Raw genomic sequence first — 21743 nt, forward strand, 5'->3', positions numbered from 1 at the left:
TAATTGGTTTCAGAGAGAGGAAGGGAGAGAGAAAGAGAGATAGAAACATCAATGAGAGAGAAACATCTATCAGCTGCCCCCTACATGCCCCCTACTGGGGATCAAATCCACAATCGGACATGTACCCTGAACAGGAATCAAACCGTGCCCTCCTGGTTCATGGGTCAACACTCAACCACTGAGCCACACCAACCGGGCAACTTATTATTATAGACCAGAAATTTCACTTCTGGATATTCATTTTAAGGAAATCATTTTAAATGTATACAAAATTAATTACAAAAATTACTAATAAAATAAATAAAAACCATCACTATTGCAATCCTAGTGGATCAGATAAATAAAATAAAATGTAAGCATCCAGTAAAATACTATAAATCCATTATAATATTGTGGGAGAATATTTATGACCTTAAATATATTTTTGATATATTGTTAAGTGAAAAAAACAAGCAACATGAGCCTCAAGGAAAATTAATGGTGATTTTGATTTCATCTCTTGTATTTTATCTATAAATTCTAATTTTTTTCTTTCTTTGATTTTATTTTATTCTCTAATTTTTTTCCTTCTAAAAAATACTGAACTCTTGATTGCAAGAAAATATTTGTGATTTTAAAAATAAAAAGTACCATGTCTACAAGTTTTTTAAAAAATCAAAGTTTTCTTACTACAAATCAAGGTTTAATCCAATACAGTGGTTCTGAATGTGTGTTCCCCAGACCAGCACCATCAGTATCACTGGGGAAACTTGAAAATTCAGATCTACTGAATCAGAATCTCTGGGTATGAGACCCAGCATTCTGTGTTTAGCAAGGCTTTCCCATGATTCTAGGCACACCAAAGTTTGAAAATCGCTGCTTCAGTAGAATGAATCAGTAGGCCCAGTGAAGAACTGATGAGGAGCTGAAATTCCCTTCTACTCTCTCCCACCAGTTTGTGCTCTTTAAAATGAATGGTTTAAGCACTGTGTTTTTATTCACTCATTTGTACCATAAATATTTATTAAGAAGTATTTTAATTCAGAAACTTAGAGGAAGTATCAGTTGACCCAACTAGGATGGAATTGCTGTAATTCTAATAATTTGGGAAATAATAGCCATAGGATTATAGAACTAGAAGGAATCATGAGCGGTCACTGTGAGGCAATGAATGGCATTTAGATAATTCATATTGCCCCCTTAATATTTCCCTATTTGAAATTATCATTCTTGTGAGATTTGAACCAAATAACTTGTTTTGTTTTACTGTGGTTTTCAGTTTAATTTACAAGTACTTTTGATGTAATAATGTTAAATAATAAAATATGATTTATTAAATTATGCTGTGTTTGAGATTCCTGAATGTGTCTTTTTAAATTTTGATTAAGTGTTCACTTTACATTTTTTAGTTGTGGTTCAACAAATTATGAATGCAACCATAGAAGTGCATTGCAGCAATGGTGAGTACCTGTGGGCGGTTTCAGCAGCACTAGCAGGCACAGCTCTGCTTCAAATAAATCATCACTTTATCTTGTTTATCTTTCTCTAAATTTCTAATTTATCTTTATTGTTGATAGTAATACAGATATACCCTTTCCCCCCCCATTGACCCCTTCCAGCCTACCTCCCCTCCCTGGGCCTTTACCACATTGTGTCCATGGGTTATGCATATAAAGTCTTTGGTTAATCTCTTCCCACCCATCCACTCCCACCTTCCCTCAGATTCGACAGCCTGCCCTGTTTTTATGTCTCGGGATTTATTTTATCAGTTTAGTTTGTTTTTTAGATTCCTCATATGAGTGAGATCATGTGATACTTATCTGGCAAAATATTTGTGTATCTTTAGGCTCTTTGTTTAAGTAAAATTTCAGAAGATACGAGGTTTCTGAATGAGTCAATATCTATCACGTTTGCATAAAAATATTTTATGCTTGTTTAAGGCCAGTATATTCCAAATTCATTTTGAGGGGCCCTGAGGGTGCGGCTTTTCCTGGAGGCTGCTCAAGTGGACAAGCTTAGCTCCTCTGCTTTATATAGACACTAGAGCAGCCGTGGGCAAACTACAGCCCGTGGGCCGGATCCGGCCCGTTTGAAATGAATAAAACTAAAAAAAAAAAGACCGTACCCTTTTATGTAATGATGTTTACTTTGAATTTATATTAGTTCACACAAACACTCCATCCATGCTTTTGTTCCGGCCCTCCGGTCCAGTTTAAGAACCCATTGTGGTCCTCGAGTCAAAAATTTTGCCCACCCCTGCACTAGAGGCCCAATGCACGAAATTTGTGCAAGAGTAGGCCTTCCTTCCCCTGGCTGCTGGCACCGGCTTCCCTCTTGCACCTGGGACCTGGGCTTCCCTCGCAGCCCTGGCCTCATCCGGAAGGTCGTCTGGATGGACGTCCGGTCTAATTAGCATATTATACTTTTATTATTATAGAGCCTGCTGTGTGTTGGGCTCTGGGCTGAAGAAGCATCAGGAAAACCCTGTACCTCTTTGGTCTTCTACTTTCTCATTTTTAAAATGAAGCAACTATATGAGATTGTCTCTCTTTTTTTTATCAGTTCCCAGGCAACATGACATAGATACTGTGAAAGTGTTAGATACGTTCTTCACCCTTTTCATGTTTTTTTGTTTGTTTTAAATATATTTTAATGGTTTTTTAACAGAGAAGAAGGGAGAGGGATAGAGAGTTAGAAACATCGATGAGAGAGAAACATCGATCAGCTGCCTCCTGCACACTCCCTACTGGGGAAGTGCCCACAACCAAGGTACATGCCCTTGACTGGAATCGAACCTGGGACCCTTGAGTCTGCAGGCCGATGCTCTATCCACTGAGCAAAACCGGTTAGGGCCCTTTTCATGTTTTTATGCCAATAAAAATGAGTCTGACCTGTGTCTTCATAATTAATCTTCCTACTTTCGTGGTATGAGATTTTAAAGATAACTTAATAATGCCTCAGGACAGGTGGGGTTCTATTTCAGACTCTAGGGTGTTCTCGTGTTTAATATGAGTTATGATTATCTCTCAAGAGGGCAATAAAAGTCTGTGGTTAGGAGAAACACATTAAAAGCAACCAAGTCTTCAAATAGCTTTTCCATGTGGACTTGCCAAGTACATGACGCAGCCTGCTACATCCTGGGGTCCCCGCAGACTCAGGTGAGCAGGCCAGAGACAAGCTGGGACTGGGTTGGAGAGGATGCCAAGGCAACACCACGTGTTTGTAGGCAGCGACGCGGATGATTCAGTGGAATGTGACGTCAGGCCTAAGTCAGCTTTCAAGCAGGGGTTTACGATGCAGCACGGAAGCCAGAGGTGAAGTTTCTGCTGAATCCCCAAAACAGAGACTTCGTAAAATCTTGCTTAAATGTAAGATTCTGCATTTTACCTCCTGGAGGGCTGTTTCAGTGCTGCAATGGGAGAGCCTCATTGGACACTTCCACTGTTAAGTGACGGTGTCAACTACAGAGAAATGAACTCTCCATGACTGATAAAAATATATATTAAAGTCAAGTACACCTATGATTATTATTTTGAAGAAAAAAACAACACTTTCCATTTTGTTATTTACTTAACTGGTCTGAGCATAGGAGGGCATGCAAGTGTTTAAATGCCCTTCGTGCCCAGGAAATGGTCCTCTGCAAAGCGCCTTTCCTACAACTGAGCAGAGCTGGTTGGAAGGGGCCTGTCGGGTCACCGTCTCCACTTCATCAGCCTCATGACCTACAACAGCCTGCTTTTCCTGTGCTGACCTCGGTGCCTTGAACACAGACTATGCCCGAAAACATTCTTTGAAGAAAAAATGCATTCTTTTTTAAAAACTTTTTATTGATTAAGGTATTACAAATGTGTCTTTATCCCCCCATTGTCCCCTCATCCCCCCAGTCTTGCCCTCACTCTCACCCCCTGTTGTCTGCATCCATAGCTTATGCTTATATGCATGCATACAAGTCCTTTGGTTGATCTCTTCCCCTTATCCCCACCCTCCTCTACCTTCCCTCTCAGGTTTGAGCATCTGATAGATGCTTCTCTGTCTTTAAATCTGTAAATGCATTCTTAACAAGCGGTTGAATTAGAATGCAAAGGTAGGGGCCTTTTCAAGATGAAATCTAATAACATAATCTCTCCCTCACTCTTTTATGTTTTAATTTATTATAAAGTATTTAGGAGCTGGTGTGATCATCAAAATTATGGTGGAATCTACCTACATCTACCAGCCAGATAGAATTTTTATGTAACAAATAAAATTAATCAGGCTGGCAGTTTACTCAATTCACTGACTTCCTCAACTGAATTGACTAGTGGTTTGTGTTTTTTTCATTAAGAGTTTTTCCTACAATGAAATTACAATATATCAGTTGCATTGTTAATGGTCCTAATTTATACCTGAATAGTTTTTTCTTCTACTGCCTGAGGAAGCCATAGAGTGTGGGTCAGAAATGTTCAGATATTTTTGTTTTCATCTTTTTAATGAACAATGGGAGTTATACTGTGACCTAGTTCTCAGAACTAGAATAACATATTCCTAAGGCTCGTGGTACCCATCACCATGGATTTGGTGGTGCCTCTCCATGCCTGTCAAAGAGATAAAAAATGTTGGTACTGTTGAAGCACAAATCCAGGATAGAAGGGGAGATGCAACAGAGGGAAAGGCAAGGGAAGAGATTGTGAAATGCCTCGCCTGCTTCATTAGGGGCTTGAGCTGGATTCTGGAGGTGATGAGAAATCATCAGATTTGATGTTAAGAAATTCATTGTATAAGCATAAGCGATGGATGTGGACAACAGGGGGTGAGGGTGAGGGCAGGATTGTGGGTATGAGGGGACATTGGGGGGATAAGGACACATTTGTAGTATCTTAATCAATAAAGGAAAAAAAAGAAATTCATTGTGATTGCCATGTAAAAATGGAGGAAGAGGCAACAGTTAATAAGATAATCATTTTTTTTAAGTTCAGTTGTATAACTCCCTGCAGTGAATTCTGTTATCTTTTGGTTGCTAAGTTGTTAAACATCACTGAACATTGTATTTTAAAGGCAGTGTGAAGACACTTTCATTTTACCAATTTTTATAGAATTTCTTTTTTTTTTTTACATTTTTCTTTACTGAAACCTTGTTGTCGGTTGGAAAGTATTTATGGAATGAAAGACTTGTTATTTTTTGAAAAACATTTGCTAAGCTTCTTTTGAGTAATTTGGTTACCCCAAGTATGAACACAATATAATTTAGCAGCGGCTGGTATTTTTGCTTGTTAAGATAATTTTGTAAACATTAGTCTACCAAATAGAAACATTCTTTAAAATGGCTTAGAATCAATAGTATGAAGTAATATGTAAATTATCGAGTAGGATTGAGCAGAAAATCGCATCTCCTTCTTACACTTCACTGTACTTTCTTAGGTTGAGGTGCCTGGGGTAGGGAGGGGGGCAGGGACCTCTGTGATGTTTGGTATAAGATCTGAGTGTTTGGTATAAGATTAGAGTACACATTCTTTGCTCCATCCTGCTGCCTACAAGCTACTTTATCAATCCAATGGCAGTTTAATGACACTTCCTGGTAAGAAATTCTCCTCTTTCCCTGCTGGGTCTCTTCTGTCACCACCCCACAGAGTCATCACCCCAGATTCACTGTTGCTTAACATATGCAGTAAATGCCATGAACATGTTATCAATCCACTGGAGAGACATTTTCCTACCTCCTGTGCCTTTAAAGCTTAAAGGCTGAACAAAATATATGATCTCCGTGACACCAAGTAAAGTCAATAGCTGCTATATGAGCCAAATTCTACAAAATTTGACAAATAGCAGTCACAAATCCACTCTGACCAATTTGTCTTTTCCTTTTCATTTTTAAAAAAAAAAAACACAGATGAAGACATACAATGTCATATCAAGCAGATCTTCACACAGCCACATTTGGAACTAAGTCCGGAATTTAACCCGAAGATCAAAGATTATTACTCTGAAGTCCCTTTTGATGTGGTAACCGTGACAATTGGAGTGGAGACTTCTAACTGTCAGTGCAAGGTGTACCTGCATGAACGGGCAGGGCCAAGGTATGGAATGCTGCCAGGCTGAGTGAAGATGTCACAGTGGGAAGCAGACATTCGAGGCAACCTTTGCAGGTGGTTCGGAAACGTTGAGGCACGAGATCAGTTGGAGAGACTAACAGGGTGGGAAATCTTTCCACTTCTCAGGTGTCGTGTGGTTACAAAGAACACATCAGCGCTCTGCTGATCTATGAGCAATCTTTTATAGGATCTTGGTAACCATGTTCTAACAGGAGTGGATCTTGTGATATGAAATATCAAAGAGGACTCATTAAGGGAGAAGTTAGTTTATTATTGTCCTCGTGTTTTTAGATTGCTAAAGAGTTAATCCCTCTGAACAGTGGCCTCCTACCAACCCAACTCCCCAAGTTTTTGAATATTCAGGAATTGATTACTTAATAAACATGTTGTGGACAGAGTCACGTTAACTTTCCTCGTCTCACTGGGATTTTGTTCTTCTGACCCTGTTGAGAGCCACCAACTATTTTGTTTGTAATTTTGAACAGAAGATAAAACCTTTTGATATCCGTATCCATAGCAAGGAAGATACTCATGTTCCCACGCTGTAGGGAAAGAAATGCTATTGTATCCTTGGGAGCCAAGAAAAAGTAGTAGAAAGAAAAGAGGAATCATCCAGACAAAGCTGGGTCCCAAACCTGACTCTCCCATGTGACTTGGGCAGTTTGTTTCCTGGTTCTAGGTTATGTTCTCTCTATTTAAAATGAGGACAATCATGGTTTTGTGTAGAGTTGTTATGAATATTAAATGAGATAATGTATAACCCTGACGGATGGTTAATAAATATTAGTTCCCTTTCCTACATTTATAGGAGACATGACTTGCTTAGCAAGGTAACTCTTAGCGTACCAACCAAAGTACTGGGAAACGGAAGTGAAAATACTTATTTCACATTTTAGGTTTCTTGTGAAATCGTACAGACAAATTATGATTTGATATTGATGTATGAATTCGTTTGGGCTGAATAGACGTTTCTCTCTCCAGCTTTGCCAACTACCCACTGGGCTTAGGAACAAACAGAATCTCAATGCTTGTGGTGGATGAATCTCCGGCACAGGGTGAGACCCTGATCACGTACAAACTCACCATCTATCGAGAAGACCGTCCAAGTCTGCCCTTGTTTGAGGACTTTATGGCATGCGGTTTTGTGCAGGTAAGTGAATTTTACATTTGCACTTGGATTGACTTGGAAGTGATATAACCCAGGTGAAAAATGCCAAATGAAAATTGTTGGGGGGGAAAAGTATGTCTTTCAATCCAAACTGTGGTCTCATTTCAAAAAAGCAGGAGTCTCAGCCAGGTATCTAAGATACCCTGTTATGAGTGGTTTTCTTTTTAGTGGGTGGCTCTTCCTTGAACTGACTGAATTCAGTGGATCTATTGTGGTTAATATGAAAAAAGTCTGAGTACTCACACTTAGTTATGAAATTGGTTTTATATTTCCCTTTTAAATTGTGCTGTGTTTCTTGGATTTGTCCCTGGATCTACTTTGAAATTTTAAACTACTTTCGGCAGAATTTATTTTAAAGAATGAGAGGAAAATTTATGGAACTATTTTACAGATGGGATACCCAATGAATGAGATTAAATTTGCTTGGGTAGATATATTTCGAATTCACTTCTCATGCCTTGATCGTTCCGAAAAGCTGTAGTTTCTCTTGTGAGCAACACATCCTGTGTTTTAGCCTATTGATTTTGGAGGAGGGTAAACATTGCCCAGAGACTTTGTCTTGTTTGATGATTCTCTCATCTGTCTTTCCCACCTTCTTAGGATTCTATGTATAAACTTCTACATTTCCTCACATCATATACCCTCCCTATGGGTGATTCTAGGGAAGTAATAATTGGTACTATTATCATATGTACTAATCCACTCAGCAAGTATAACTAAATGCATCATGTCACAGGGATTTTTTATGCCACTTGGAGCATTGAAAGCACAGAGGGTCAGTAAGAGAATAGTGGCCCGCAAGGACTCAGTGAGTGGTATGTATCTACCATGTTTTCTTGCATGTAGTGGCCAAGTACAGTATCCTCCCCTCTCTACTCACCACCATCACAATCTCATCTATTTCCCAGAGTTTAATACTATTTTGTAAGGGTGCCCATCACTGAGATGGATATTTTTCAAGGAAACGCATATCTTTAATTTATGAACTACCACCAACTCAAAGGGGTTTTCACATTGGCCTAAAGATTGCTCTAAAGCAGGCAGGATGGAACCATTATTCTGAAAGACAATAACAGGTGAACTTACAAAGTGGAAAAGATTAGGGTCCATGCCACATATGTTTACGAAGCAATGGTTAAGCAAAAGCAAGTAGGTTTCTTTATGGTGGGACTTCTCTGCCCTTTTCCTACATTGATTGAAATGTCGGATCTTCCAAAGGAGAAGCTACAGTGTGTAGCATTTCCAAGCTTATTGGACTTTCTCTCTGTGCAATCGCTACTGGATATGCTTCTGTGAAAACACTGGGCTAGACTTTGGAGACAGCTGGAAAACACGTTCCTCTCCGTTACCACTCTTCAGTTTGCTTTACTTGGGGAGTAACCCTTTCGAGCCAAAGAGAGTAAACTATTACAAGCAGGTGCCATTGTCCTTCAGAGAGTGGTGTTGGCCTGGTCTGCTGGCAGGAAGAACTGCCTGAGGAAGTCAAGTGGGGAGAAGCCCCCTCTACACAAACCCAGAATCCTTAGGTGGGGTGAGTGGGGGCAAGAGGTGACCATGGAGATTGGCAGCCAGACCACTAGGTAACTCCTTGGTCTGTTGGTGCCATCTGCTATTTTTTTTCTGACATTTGCAACTCGCCATGATCTAGGGCCGTGGTCAGCAAACTGTGGCTCACGAGCCACATGTGGCTTTTTGGCCCCTTGAGTGTGGCTCTTCCTAAGACTTAGGAGTACCCTAATTAAGTTAATAATAATGTACCTACGTATATAGTTTAAGTTTAAACAATTTGGCTCTCAAAAGAAATTTCAATCGTTGTACTGTTGATATTTGGCTCTGTTGACTAATGAGTTTGCCGACCACTGATCTAGGGGAAAAGGAATCAAGAAAAATTGTCAGGAGCTGATATAGAAAGGCACAAGATCTCTTAATATGAGTTGTCTTTGTAATAGCTCAAAGCTGTAAACAATTCAATAAGAAAAGGGATAAACCAATTTAACATAATATTATTGAGATATTTGTGTGTATTAATACACACAAAATGGAAGAGTCTCCAAAATACTATGTTGAGAAAGAGAAGCCAGACATAAGACATACTGTATTGCATTTATATGAAGTTTAAGAACAGATAAAACTAACTTATGGTGATAGAAATCAAAATAGCGGATACCTAGAAGGTATGGTACCTCTAAGCATGAGTGAATCTTTTGGGCAAATATCTTAACCTGGGTGGGGTGGTTACATAGCTCCCCAAAACCACTTGGTATGTCGGTATATACAAATGTAATTAATTAACTATGCTCCTAAGATTTACCTAACTTACTGTATGTAAAATACATAAAATGTATTTGGCTATTATAAATTATCTATTTGGATATAAATTATACCTTAACAGCATAAGATAAAAGCATAGTGGGGAAGCAACTATTATTTTCCAAGCTATGTCTCCATTCTCATATATTATATTGATTAGGACCAGTTAATTACCATGCAATTACATTAGACAATAGATTATATTAGGCATTTGTTACTATGATTTGAAGAAAAGTATTAGAAATTTTTTTGTGAGATGAGTCCTACAGGTGATTGAAGGAAAGTATTTCGGTTATGTATAAGAATAATTTCCAGGTCTTAATTAAAAGTTTTTGTGTGGTTCCCCGGCAGTACTGTATTCTATAACATGGAAAGACGTCTAATAAGCATTAGTATTTTTTAGCCTTCCTTTCATAAACTGTCAAATGACTGAACAGGTAATGAATAAATAATGTAGATTACTGTAGCCCCTTCCTTAGGAACTGGGAGAAGGCAATCGCAGAGGTTTTCTCACCAGACACTCCAGTGAAAATCCTAATCCAGAGACCTTTTCCTTATTTCTCCTTTAGGTTTACTTTCATTAGTCTGTGGGTTTCACTGCACGTTGATACCATGTTGAAGTTTAGAATACAAAGAGTGAGGGATAAAAGTTCCTACCTCCCATCACTTCTTAGGTATTTCAGAATTTCCATTGACGTTAATAGCTAACTAGATATGCATTATGAGACTTAAAAACTTTTGGTCTTCAGAATTGTCGTTTTTCTTTTTGGTTAGCACCCACAGTGCCTTCCTTCATTGTATTCCTAAGGCTGAAGTCCAGAGTCAGCTATTGCAGATAAGTGATAGGCTGTTCTAGTGGGATCTCCAAAGCCTTATGGGGAACCTAAAAGGAAATGAATTAAACTGTAATTATATTTTGTCTGTTGGTTAAGGGGGAAAATTACAATTCCTCCTTACATTTCAAATTAGATTTTGGTCTAATGGGCTCAATTATTAAATTTTAAACAAATGTAAGAAGCAATCTGCCTTCAAATGGCCAAAAAGGAGACTCTAATTTGTGGTTAATCAGCTTCTTAATTTCTCCTTCCCTCATTCTCTCAACTTCTTTCTGAATGCCAATTATTCACTTGATCCTCTCACCAAAGACTGACAGTAAAGAGAAAGCAAATACAAGGCTTGCCAGTCAATTAAAAAATCAATTACTACGACTTTTTGGTGAATAATAGGCTAATTTAATTAATTTGTTAATAGACATTTGTATCCTTTATGTGCTCAAACATTGTTAAGTGCCTACTTAGCCATAAATAACTATTCTAGTTTAGAGTCTGTATCTAATTATATCGTCAACTGGAATGTATATGGTTGTCACAGAGGCAACTCTTAGTTATGTTAGTACCAGTGAGGGAAAAGGAGCTAATTTACTTGACTTACATAAAACAACCAGATTTGGAACAAGATTTCTCAATCTTGGAACTATTGATGGCAGGGCTGGATAATTCTTTGTTTTGGGGAGCTATGATGTGCATTGAAGAATGTTTATTTAACAGCACCCCTGCCCTCTACCCTCTAGATCCCAGTAGTATGCCCCTCTCCAAGCGGTGACAATCTAAAATGTCCTCTCAGAGGTGAAATCAATCCCAGTTGAGAGTCACTGATAGAGACCAATGAGAGGTCCTATTTTTCTATTTCTATTAAGAATTCTCTAGTGGTATGAGTTATTTAGAGGTAATCCTTCAATGTTAAATGTTGAAGAGTCAGCCCTCCTATCTTTTTCTCATCAGTGATACTACTCTGATGTTCTTTATTCTACTTATTAATGGGCCTTCTTTTCTGGCTAATGTAATTATTCTAATCAGAAATAGGCATTCATTTATAGAAAATATGACTCTTAATAAGATGTTAAAAAGCCATATAAGATACATAGACTGTTACTTCATTTTGATTTACCCAAGTAGCATAATGTTTTGCTCTTAGGAAGCAAGATTTAGAAAGTAATAAACTGCTATTATGGTTGGGATATATCATGCTTAGGAATTAATAAAATATATTTATGTTCTAAGAAAATTAAGATACTAGGAGGAAATATTTCTTTTAATATCTCTGTCTAAATAAAAAAATGTACATGGATAACAATATAGCATCCACAGATGTTGATTTACATAGATGATCTATGGTCTCATATGTAATTTGCCCCAAAAGTGTTTTTTGCCAAAATAAAGCCATAAATAAAATCTACATCATATATCAGAAGTGTAGGAGAATATGTTTCATGAATTCATTTCTAGAAACAGCTTTCATTTTAAAAATAAATTGCTATTAATAAAAGGAAGATACCAAGGAAAGAGAAAATTCCAAGACTTGAAGAAAAGTCTTGTCCAGCATTTAGTGACCCATCTAAAATGGGCATTTGCTGCTTTCTTTAAAAAATAATTAGCGATCTAGATGCTGAGTTATTAAAATGATGTGTAAATGACTCTAGTTATAGCATTTGGAAAAGCTTTACAGTTTTCCCACTTATTTTTTGCACCTTTCCAACACCACGGAGGACTATTACCAAACAACTCAAGTTATAGTTGCCTAATATGTTAGCAAATTGATTTTTAATAGACTGGTAAGCCTTGTATTTGCTTTCTCTTTACTGTCAGTCTTTGGTGAGAGGATCAAGTGAATAATTGGCATTCAGAAAGAAGTTGAGAGAATGAGTGGCTTACAGTTACCTTGCGTGCCTCCATATTCCAGAGGAATGTGATTTAATTTTTGACAACAGCATCTGTTGTAGAGAAATGCTCAATGCTGTAATTGCAAAAGTCAGAATTTGTTCTAACTCTATAAAGAGGGTGAGAGCCTGTTTCCTCTGTGGAAATTATTTCATCAGAGCAAATTCTGCATCTTAACAAAGTACCTCAGGACATTTTCTAACCTAGGGCCTGGTTAAAAGCCATGGACTGACTCTAAGACCCATGCCCATAATGGCTAACAAGGAAACCTGATGTGAGGGTCCCGCTCTGCCTGGCGTAATTGGTTGTGTGTCCGAGTATAAGGCATTTAAGCTCCCTAAAATCTGTTTCCCTCTCTTTAAGAACAGAACTAGTAATAGTACCTATTTTATAAAGTTGTACTGAGGACTCAGATCATAAATGCAACGTTTTAGCATAAGTTTAGTGCATGATTAAGTGCTCAGTCAATATTGAATCATCATCATCATGAAAACTCTTTTTATACAGATGTGCCTCTGGGGATTACATGCAAGTGTATATAGAGAAGGAAAGGGGGAGGAAGAACAGCAAAAAAATAGAAGCCAATAACACTGAGGATGCTGGAGGGTTCTTTGTTGTGTGTGTGTGTGTGTGTGTGTGTGTGTGTGTGTGTGTGTGTGTGTGTGTGTGTGTGTGTGTGTGTGTGTGTGTGTGTGTGTGTGTTTATTGATTTCAGAGAGGAAGGAAGAGGGAGAGACAGAGAGAAACATCAATGATGAGAATCATTGATTGGCTGCCTCCTGCACACTCCCTACTGGGGATCAAGCCCACAACCATGTGCCCTTGACCGGAATCAAACCCGGGACCCTTCAATCCAGCGCTCTATCCACTGAGCCAAACCAGCCAGGGCGGGCGAGGAGGCTGGAGTTTAAAGGCATCGGGACGGGGGAACTGGCTGGGAGTCAGAAAGGAGAGTGAGGGACTGGGCTTTCCACAGAGCTGCAGTTTTTACCTTCATGGGTCCTGGGCTCTGTCTGTGGCAAAAACACTTAAAATTCTATTTTACAACAATTTTGATATGAAGATGAATATGTTGCTGTTATACTGTATATAGATAATATTTAATGTAAACTATAATTGAAAAATAAAATTTAAAAATAAGAGCATCTATCATTTAAAAATGAATCCTATCTGTTTTTATAGTCCATGAAGGAGAATCATTAAAAGTAACTTTAATGCTCTCCAGTTCCATCCATGCTGTTGCAAATGGTAAGCATTCCTTCTTTTGTACAGCAGAGAAGTATTCCATTGTGTAGATGTACCACAGTTTTCTAATCCACTCACCTGCTGATGGGCACTTAGGCTGTTTCCAAATCTTAGCTATGGTGAATTGAGTTGCTATGAACATAGGAGTGCATATATCCTTTCTGATCATTATGCTAATCAAAATAAGCCAGTCAGAGAAAGACAAGTATCACATGATCTCACTCATTTGTGGAATATAATGAACAACATAAACTGATGAACAAAAATAGAACCAGAGACATAGAAGCATTGATCTGACTGTCCAACCTATGAGGGAAGGCGGGGAGTGAGGGGTTAAGACATCAACCAAAGGACTTGTATGCATGCATGAGCATAACCAATGGACACAGACAGTAGGGGGGTGAGGGCATGTGCTGGGGTGCGGACGGAGAGAGGTCAATGAGAGGTCAATGGGGGAAAAAGGAGACTCATGTAATACTTTAAACAATAAATAATTTAAATTAAATAAAAAAGAGTGACTTTAATTATTGAAAAACACCAAATTAAAGGAATAAAACGAAATATATTTTTTGGAGTGTTAAAAATGCTATGGATAGAGACTGTTTTCGTTGACTAAAAAGTTTATTTTTTTCTTCTAATTTTAAAGGAAATTCAAGCATCTTCCTGGGCCCCTAAAAGTATTGTGTGCCCGGGCACTGTTCCCACTGTGCCTCATGGAGGGGTCCCCACTCTCCCACTTCCCTGAGGGATCATAGCAGAGGCATCCATCCCATCATCAGTGACGCGGGCTGTAGGCCTCCTTTCCAGTCTTGTCCAGTGCCCTTGACTTAGCCTTTGCAAGTCTTTCAAGTTCTGTGTGCAGGGACTGAGCAATCCTTCCCCAGCTTCTCCAAATCCCATGTGGCAGTGAGGACAGTGAGATTTTATTTCCAGAAGCAGTTTGCACACCCAGACATGCTGCACGTAGAGGCCTCCCTAGTGGCCCGCGAGCTCTGACATGCATCAAAGGCTGGCCTATTTCTGTCTAGCACAGTTTTCTTAAAAAGCAAGCAGAGGTGAGAGTGATGTATTCTTTAATCCGTGATCTATTTTGGTGCTTATATAAATTATCTTTCTGAGTTGCTGAAAAAGAATGATGTTGAACACTCAGCCCACGAGTTTCTGTAACTCACGGTCAGATAAATTACCATTCCAATAAAGCTTTTGGCTCAGCACATCTGTTCTCCATGTTTCTCCCAGTCACATCTGCTTCCTTTACATGAGGAAACAAACTTTTCCTACCGTTAGCGCAGTCATGCCAATACAATGTGGAAGAGAATTAGGTCTTCGTGGCTTCTGCCAGCATGCAGACGAGTTCCCCTGGGGACAGCCTGCTGCTGGATACACACATTTTCATTTGAAGTTTCTGTCTTGGCATTCTAAGAATTAGTCTTCTGATTTCTGAGTTGGATAGGGAAATAGAAAGGAACCATGAGGGATGTTTAAATAAAATATTCCAGGTAGAGTACCCAGATTTCAACGGTGACATTTGAAACTTTGAAAAAGATTCTGACCAAAAGAGAGCAGATAAAGAGAGTTCTTTTGGTAACTCCCATTCCTAATATCCACTTCTCTGTGGGTTTTAATCACTCCAGAGGCCCCTAGATCTTTCGTCTCTCTTTCTCCATTGTCATCCTCATTTCTCAAGTTCAAACTAACTGTAGCAGCAGCATAGACCAGGATAGCGAGGGTGGCGGTAAGAGAGGGGGAGATATTGGGGACTAGGTTTAACGTTTTTATAAGTCCTCCTCCTACCAGACAAAGTCTGGAACATCAGTTCTTTTTTTAAAAGACATTTTGGGCTTCATCAAACAACAGAGTTTAGCTCTGTGTGAAACAAGTTAAAGCAAATGATTCGTCTGGGCCAGTGGTTCTTGACATTTTACAGGAAACAATCTGATGAAAGTTTTGACCCCGTGTCCCAGGAAATAATGTATAATCGCACTCAATGCTGTATATAATTTCAGAATTGTGAAAAAACCCCAGGAAAAAAATTCTTAGCCTAGTATCTTACAATATGAAGCCGAATATAACTACAGCAACAAACATACTAAGGTCAGTCATTTCTGGCCTAAATATACATGATTGTAATTCCATTTATTGAGCACTTACTTTGTCCTAGCAACTGTACTAAGTGTTTACATGTATTATTCCATTCGTAATTTTAATGATAATGAAATCAGTGTCTATATAACAATATTACATGTTGGAATTATGTGGGGTCTTTTCGTATAATTTATTAGCACAGAGAACCAGCAATTATTATAGTTCTCAAAGAATAATGCCACTAAGTCTAAAATTGCCTTAGAAATATACATCTGTGAGAAGCTCGCATTGCCTTCTTCTCAAGGGCTCAGAAGGTGGTTATGAGTAATAGGTAATGGTGGTTCTAAAAACACAGGTAAATTTGATAGTATGTCATTTGGCCTATTTATATTGTCCTCACTAGTCAAAGGCATTGAAGTGCTTTCTTTCAGCAGGCAGTAACAGATTGTTTTTTTGTTCAAAGAAAGGTTGGCCTAATGTCTCCATTAGGTAATGCTGAGAAAATTTCCAGATGCATTTGACCAACTGGACCATTTCCTTCGAGTGCATGTGTTGTAGGACTAAGATCGAGGGGTGGGTTATTCCTTGCAGATGGTTCCACTGAATGTACAACTACAAGCTGGTTTGACATATGTTCCCTGAAGGCAGATTTGGGACACTTGACTGCCTGACATATTGAGCTTCTTTTGAAAATGCTACTAAGTTGTCTTTTTTTTTTTAACCCACATCCTTTTTTTAGGCAGGACTAATGAGTTTAAAACGTTGAGCATGATCTCACTCTTCAAAGCAGACCAGGCCTCCCCACCCCAATGGCCCTCCATTGCTTTGGAATCCCATTCTTTAGCAATGTGGTGCAGACTTTCATAGACTTTTCTGAGTTTTTACCTCTTCTACTCTCTCCCCCACCCCCACCTCACATGCTTGAGGATGATCTTTCCAGTCCTAATGATTTAGAAAAATCAACATTGCATGTGGGATACTTAACCTGATAGGTTATTTTAAAATTAAATTGCTGATAAAGTTGAGAGAACCAGATTTCAAAGGTTCAAGAAATAGTAGAAAGGGAAGAATTTTCTTTAAGTGAAATAATCTCTCTTAATTACTTTGATCGAAACAGTATTTGTGCTGTCTGGATTCGAGTCTTAGTTCACCACGTCCTGTTGGAGACCTTGGGAAAGTTTCTCATCTGTCAGATAGGGATATCATAGTACCGACCTTACAGCGTGGTTTTAAGTAAAACACCGAGTTAATATTGTGAAGAGCTTGTAATAGTGCCTGGGCACAGAAAGAGCTTAATATACATGTTTGCAAAATATAACAAGATAAAATGTCTTCAGGCTGGTATAAGAGGAAAGTTTAAGATGGGATTTTTATTCCTACTGGGATCTAGTAAGTGGAAATGGAGATGTTTAAACTGCTTATATTTTAGTTTAGCTATAAGGAAAGGTAAAAATGCATAAGACTTTGCAGAACAAACCGCCTGTGCTAATAAACTATACTGAAAATTTTATAGTGAATGTGATAAAAAAAAAAGTTCCAGAATTGACTGTGAAATTTGCCCTGCCATGTGTTTTAATTTTGATAGTTGCACAATTTTGTATGTCATCTTATTAGCAATGTCAACTGAAAGACTAAGTCTTCAAGAGTTACTTACCAAAAAGAAGAGAAGTTGTTTTTCTTTTTGCCAAACACAGGAACATCCTTCAGAGATATTATTTGGTAGACTCCATTAAAGGCAAGGAGACCAATGTTCCCTGTGCCATTTTTTTAGGAATGAGCAAGGAAAGATAAGGATGATCTCTTGAGTATCATCAGGCACACATATAGCCATAAAGTAATTTAATATTTTTAATATGTGTAATCTCTAGGAAAACTATCATTTGAAGGCCACCCCTTGAAGAGATAATAAATTTATTCAGACCTGATAATAAACTGAATGATTGCATGAGTCTCATCGTATATATTCACAGCACAATCTTGACCAAAACTGCTAAACTCTCTTCACTTTTTTAAAATCAAAATTTGTTCCAAGTAACTGTTGGATATTTCCCAAATGCCAGTTGCGTCCTCACAGATGAGAGATTTGTCACTTTCGAGAATACTTATAATGTGCAGTACCTAACATTTTCTCAGCACCGAATGTGTGCCAGGCCCTCTTCTAATTGCTTTACATTTATTCACACAATTCTCAAAACCAAACAACATGAGGTAAATACTTTGATGATTCCCATTTCACAGATGGGGAAGCAGAGGCACAGAGAACTTGCTGAAGGTCACAGAGCTTAGAACAGCAGAGCCCACAATTGAACCAGGAAGCCTGGTTCTAGAACTCGGCTGCTTCCAAGCTATGCTCTTAGCCACTCCACTTCACTCCAAAACTGGATTGCTGAAATAAGCATGTTTTCCAAAAAGCTTTGGCTCTGAAAGTTAATTTGTAAGTTCTTGTTAGAAACTTGAAATCAATTTATTTTTCTATAGAAGAAAGTTTCCAAATGAGGTTAGGTTACAGGGAATCTTTAGAAATCTTTTGCCAATCATATTGTAATAAAACTGGAAAAAATCATCTTAAAACATACTAATATTAATACAGGGGAGGGTCCTAAGGAAGGGGCAAGTATACCAGGGAGCCCTGCAACAATTATGTGTGGGGGAAGGGCTCCAGGAGCCCAAGCTGTGAACGGGGAAGATGTCTGTAGAGGAGGGGGTGCGTGGCTGGGCATATCTCTAGCTGTAGATTGACCAGTAGCTCTGTGGGCAGTCGTTACATTCATTTTTAGGCTACCTGTGAATCTTATATCCGATTGTCACACTAAACTTCAGAGGTGGGGGCAACTTGGATGTCCAACCCCTCACCCTGCATATGAATAAACCCCAAATATTTGTCCAGGTCTATACCAAGGCTCGTTGCCTGTGAGTTGCACGGGCTGACCATGGAATCTCCTGGAAGCTGCGCTTTATGGAGAAGGGCAGTGGGAATCCAGACCTGGACATGTGTCCTGAGTTCCCTGAGCCAGCTCTGTGTCTGTAAGAGTCTCTAGTGCAGAACTTCTATTTCTAAACTTAGCAAACAAACGATGGATTGCAAATTTGCTGACTCCTCTTAGTGACTAAAAAGAGGACCCCATTTCTCCTTTAGAATATGGACTCTGCTATTTCATGCCCTTATTTGTAAAGACTTAGTGCCATCCGCTTGATATCACAAAATTTAAAAACTGTAAACGTTTTTTTGAGGAAAGGAAGTCAGAGGTAGTTATCACCCATTATTTTAGAAAATCCGTAGTGATGTCTCCAAGGAGGAGACTTTAGTAATCTACAGCTATTCGACTGCCGGTCAACAGACCCATGTGTCTGAGTCCATACTGGCACAGAATGAAAAAGTCATGATTTGTGTGAAGCCCCCAAAATAGCACGCACCGCCTGGGACTCTCCGGCATCCTCTTTCCCAGGCTACGTCCATCTGTGATCATGCTAACCCCTCGCCTGGCCTGCAGCCCTCCCTGCCAACTGGCCACATGCCACTGATGAACAGCCTCTCACCCCTCTCAGAACCAAGACACAAATATTAGATGAATTTCCTTTGAACCCTGCTTCCTCTTGGCTCTTGACATAGTCTGGGAGCCACATAATCCCTCCTTAATCATCATTTTTTCCTGGATAAGAAAATATGAAAAGAACTTGTACACATCTCCAAGGTGTTTGATACATTAGACCATGATTAGAAACAATGACCCATTTCTTAAATATTTAATTAGAATCTGCCACTGCTATATGTGGACTGTGAACTATGGAGCCCTTAAAAAGATGACTAAGTTTCTCTGAATAATTAATAATAATTATAATAATAATAAATCACAATAATTGTCTTTTTGATGCTTCTTCTGAGAACCTACTTCCTTAGGCACGTTCGTGTGTAAGTGGCCAGATAATAGTCAATTTTTATTTATGTAACTCAACTTAATAAAATAATATGTGTTCCATGCTAGAAGGAAGCATTCCAGGATATTATATTCTTTTTAACACCATTATCTGGTCAGAACACTTATACCACAACGATAATGATCTCCAGCTGTCCCAAATCCTAAAAGTAAAGCCCCACCCCCCAAATATATTTTGTTACTGAAACATGTGTAAACAATTATGAATATCTAAACCATACTGGCATTGGTTTTCAGACTCTCTCCAAGACTGTAGGGGAAAATGCCTCTAATAAGTATGTTGATAGATCTATCCGACTTCAAAAGTTGCTTGTGCAGACCCACAGAATAAAGATTTCATGTTTTATCGGGTATAGCAAAACATGGTATAAATGTTAACTTCCACATTCAAAAAAGAATTAAAAACATTTACAGTCCTTCCTTCTGATTTATAAAACTCAGATTTTTCAAAATTGCCCTGAGGATGCAGGGGTGGAGAGTGATGGTCAACTTTTATTAAAATTCTACATTTGGGACCTCGAAGAGGACATCTGACTTAATCATGTTTTGTTTGTTTGTTTGTTTAGTTTAACTTAAAACACACACACACACACACACACACACACACACACACACACACACCAGCTCTAGCAGGTGTGGCTCAGTTAGTTGGGTGTCATTCCAGGCACCAAAAGGTTGCCAGTTCAATTCCTGGGCTTGCATTTGATCCCCAGTAGGGGGCATGCAGGAGGCAGCCAATTGATAGTTCACTCTCATCAATGTTTCTCTCTCTCCAAAAAATCAATTAAAAAGTCTTAAAACACACACACACAACAACAACAACAACAACAGCAACAACAGCACAAATACATGGATTCATTAGGCCAAGAAAAAAATTGAGAGAAAACACATTTAAACTTAAAAGTTTAGTTTAAATGTATTTTTTAATGAGCCTACCTCTTATTTTTTTTTCCAGAAGCACTCAAAACCTCACTTAAATCCTATTTTAAACAGAGTAGATTCCCCTACCCATTAGCACAATATTGTTCAGGATGGTAACATCATTGTGGGAACCTATGCTAAAACTCCATTTAGTTAACAGTCTGTTCCCAGGGCTTACTTTCTGCCTCTCTGCTACATTTCTGCCTCTCTCTTTCTCAGTCTTTCTGTCTCTCTCTTACTTGCACATACACATGTGTGCATGGATACACACACACACACACACACACACACACACACACACACACTAAGTTTCTCTAGGCCAAATCCTAGGTCTTTGATCATCCCACTTAACATAATTCCTAGGGAATTTTTAATTAATATTTGTAAAATTAAATGATACTCCTAAGCTAAATACAAAATTAAATATATGTTCTAGTTTTTAAAAGTTATTCTGTAGCCTTGGCTGGGTGGCTCAAGTGGTTGAAGTGTTGTTCTGTACACCAAAAGTTTGCAGGCTCAATTCCTGGTCAGGGCACATACCTAGATTTCAGGGGCATGTATGGGAGGCAACCGATCGCTGTTTCTCTCTCACATCATTGTTTCTCTCTTTCTCTCTCTCTCTCTCTCTCTCTCTCTCTCTCCTTCCCTCTCCCCCTCTCTCTCTAAAAAATCAATAAAAACATATCTTCAGTTGAGGGGGAAAAAAGTTATGTTGTAGTTCATATAAATGCATCCTTTCAGAAATATTAAAATGCATTATTACATTCGTAAGAGAATAAATAGTGTTGGCATAATTCCTGTCCCTGTAGGTTAACCAAATAATGCAAAATCTCTAAATTCTTCATGTCTTAGTAAAAAGAAGGCCTCCTTCTCATCCTCGGACTTTCACGTACTAAGCAGCAAGAACAGGAGGGGACTGAGGGAGAAGAGATCACCTTCAGGGAATGGATTGGTCTTGAAGTAAGGCTATCTACTTCCCTGCTCTCCCAGGGGGGGAAGGGAGTGGCGTCCATGATTTTTCCTCTCTGAGGTAATCCCTATTATTAGTCTGGAGATGACTTCCAGAAGCAGAGAAATATGCTTGTTTACCTTGTTGGATGTTTGCTTAGTTACAGGGCTTGACAAATGACCTTATCTATAATAATAAAAGTGTAATATGCTAATTAGACTGAACAGCCTAACGACCTTTTGGACATCATTCCGGATGTCCTTCTGGACGAAGCCGTGGCAGTGGGGGCTGAGGCAGAGGTGGTTAGGGGCGATCAGGCAGGCAAGCGAGCAGTTAGGGGTGATCAGGCAGGCAGGCGAGTAGTTA

At 38.8% G+C, this 21743-nt stretch overlaps 1 protein-coding gene across 1 annotated transcript in view; it reads left to right on the forward strand.

Moving 5' to 3' along the window:
- Positions 1-21743, forward strand: part of CPED1 (cadherin-like and PC-esterase domain containing 1) — a 281839-nt gene that overhangs the window by 133391 nt on the left and 126705 nt on the right. Inside the window, exons 13-15 of the mRNA XM_014532746.1 lie at positions 1389-1439; positions 5846-6032; positions 7029-7197. Of these exons, the coding sequence (XP_014388232.1) occupies positions 1389-1439; positions 5846-6032; positions 7029-7197 (407 nt within the window). The remainder of the gene's footprint in view (positions 1-1388; positions 1440-5845; positions 6033-7028; positions 7198-21743) is intronic.

The sequence above is a fragment of the Myotis brandtii genome, unplaced genomic scaffold, assembly GCF_000412655.1.
Source record: "Myotis brandtii unplaced genomic scaffold, ASM41265v1 scaffold907, whole genome shotgun sequence".
Taxonomy (NCBI): Eukaryota; Metazoa; Chordata; class Mammalia; order Chiroptera; family Vespertilionidae; genus Myotis; species Myotis brandtii.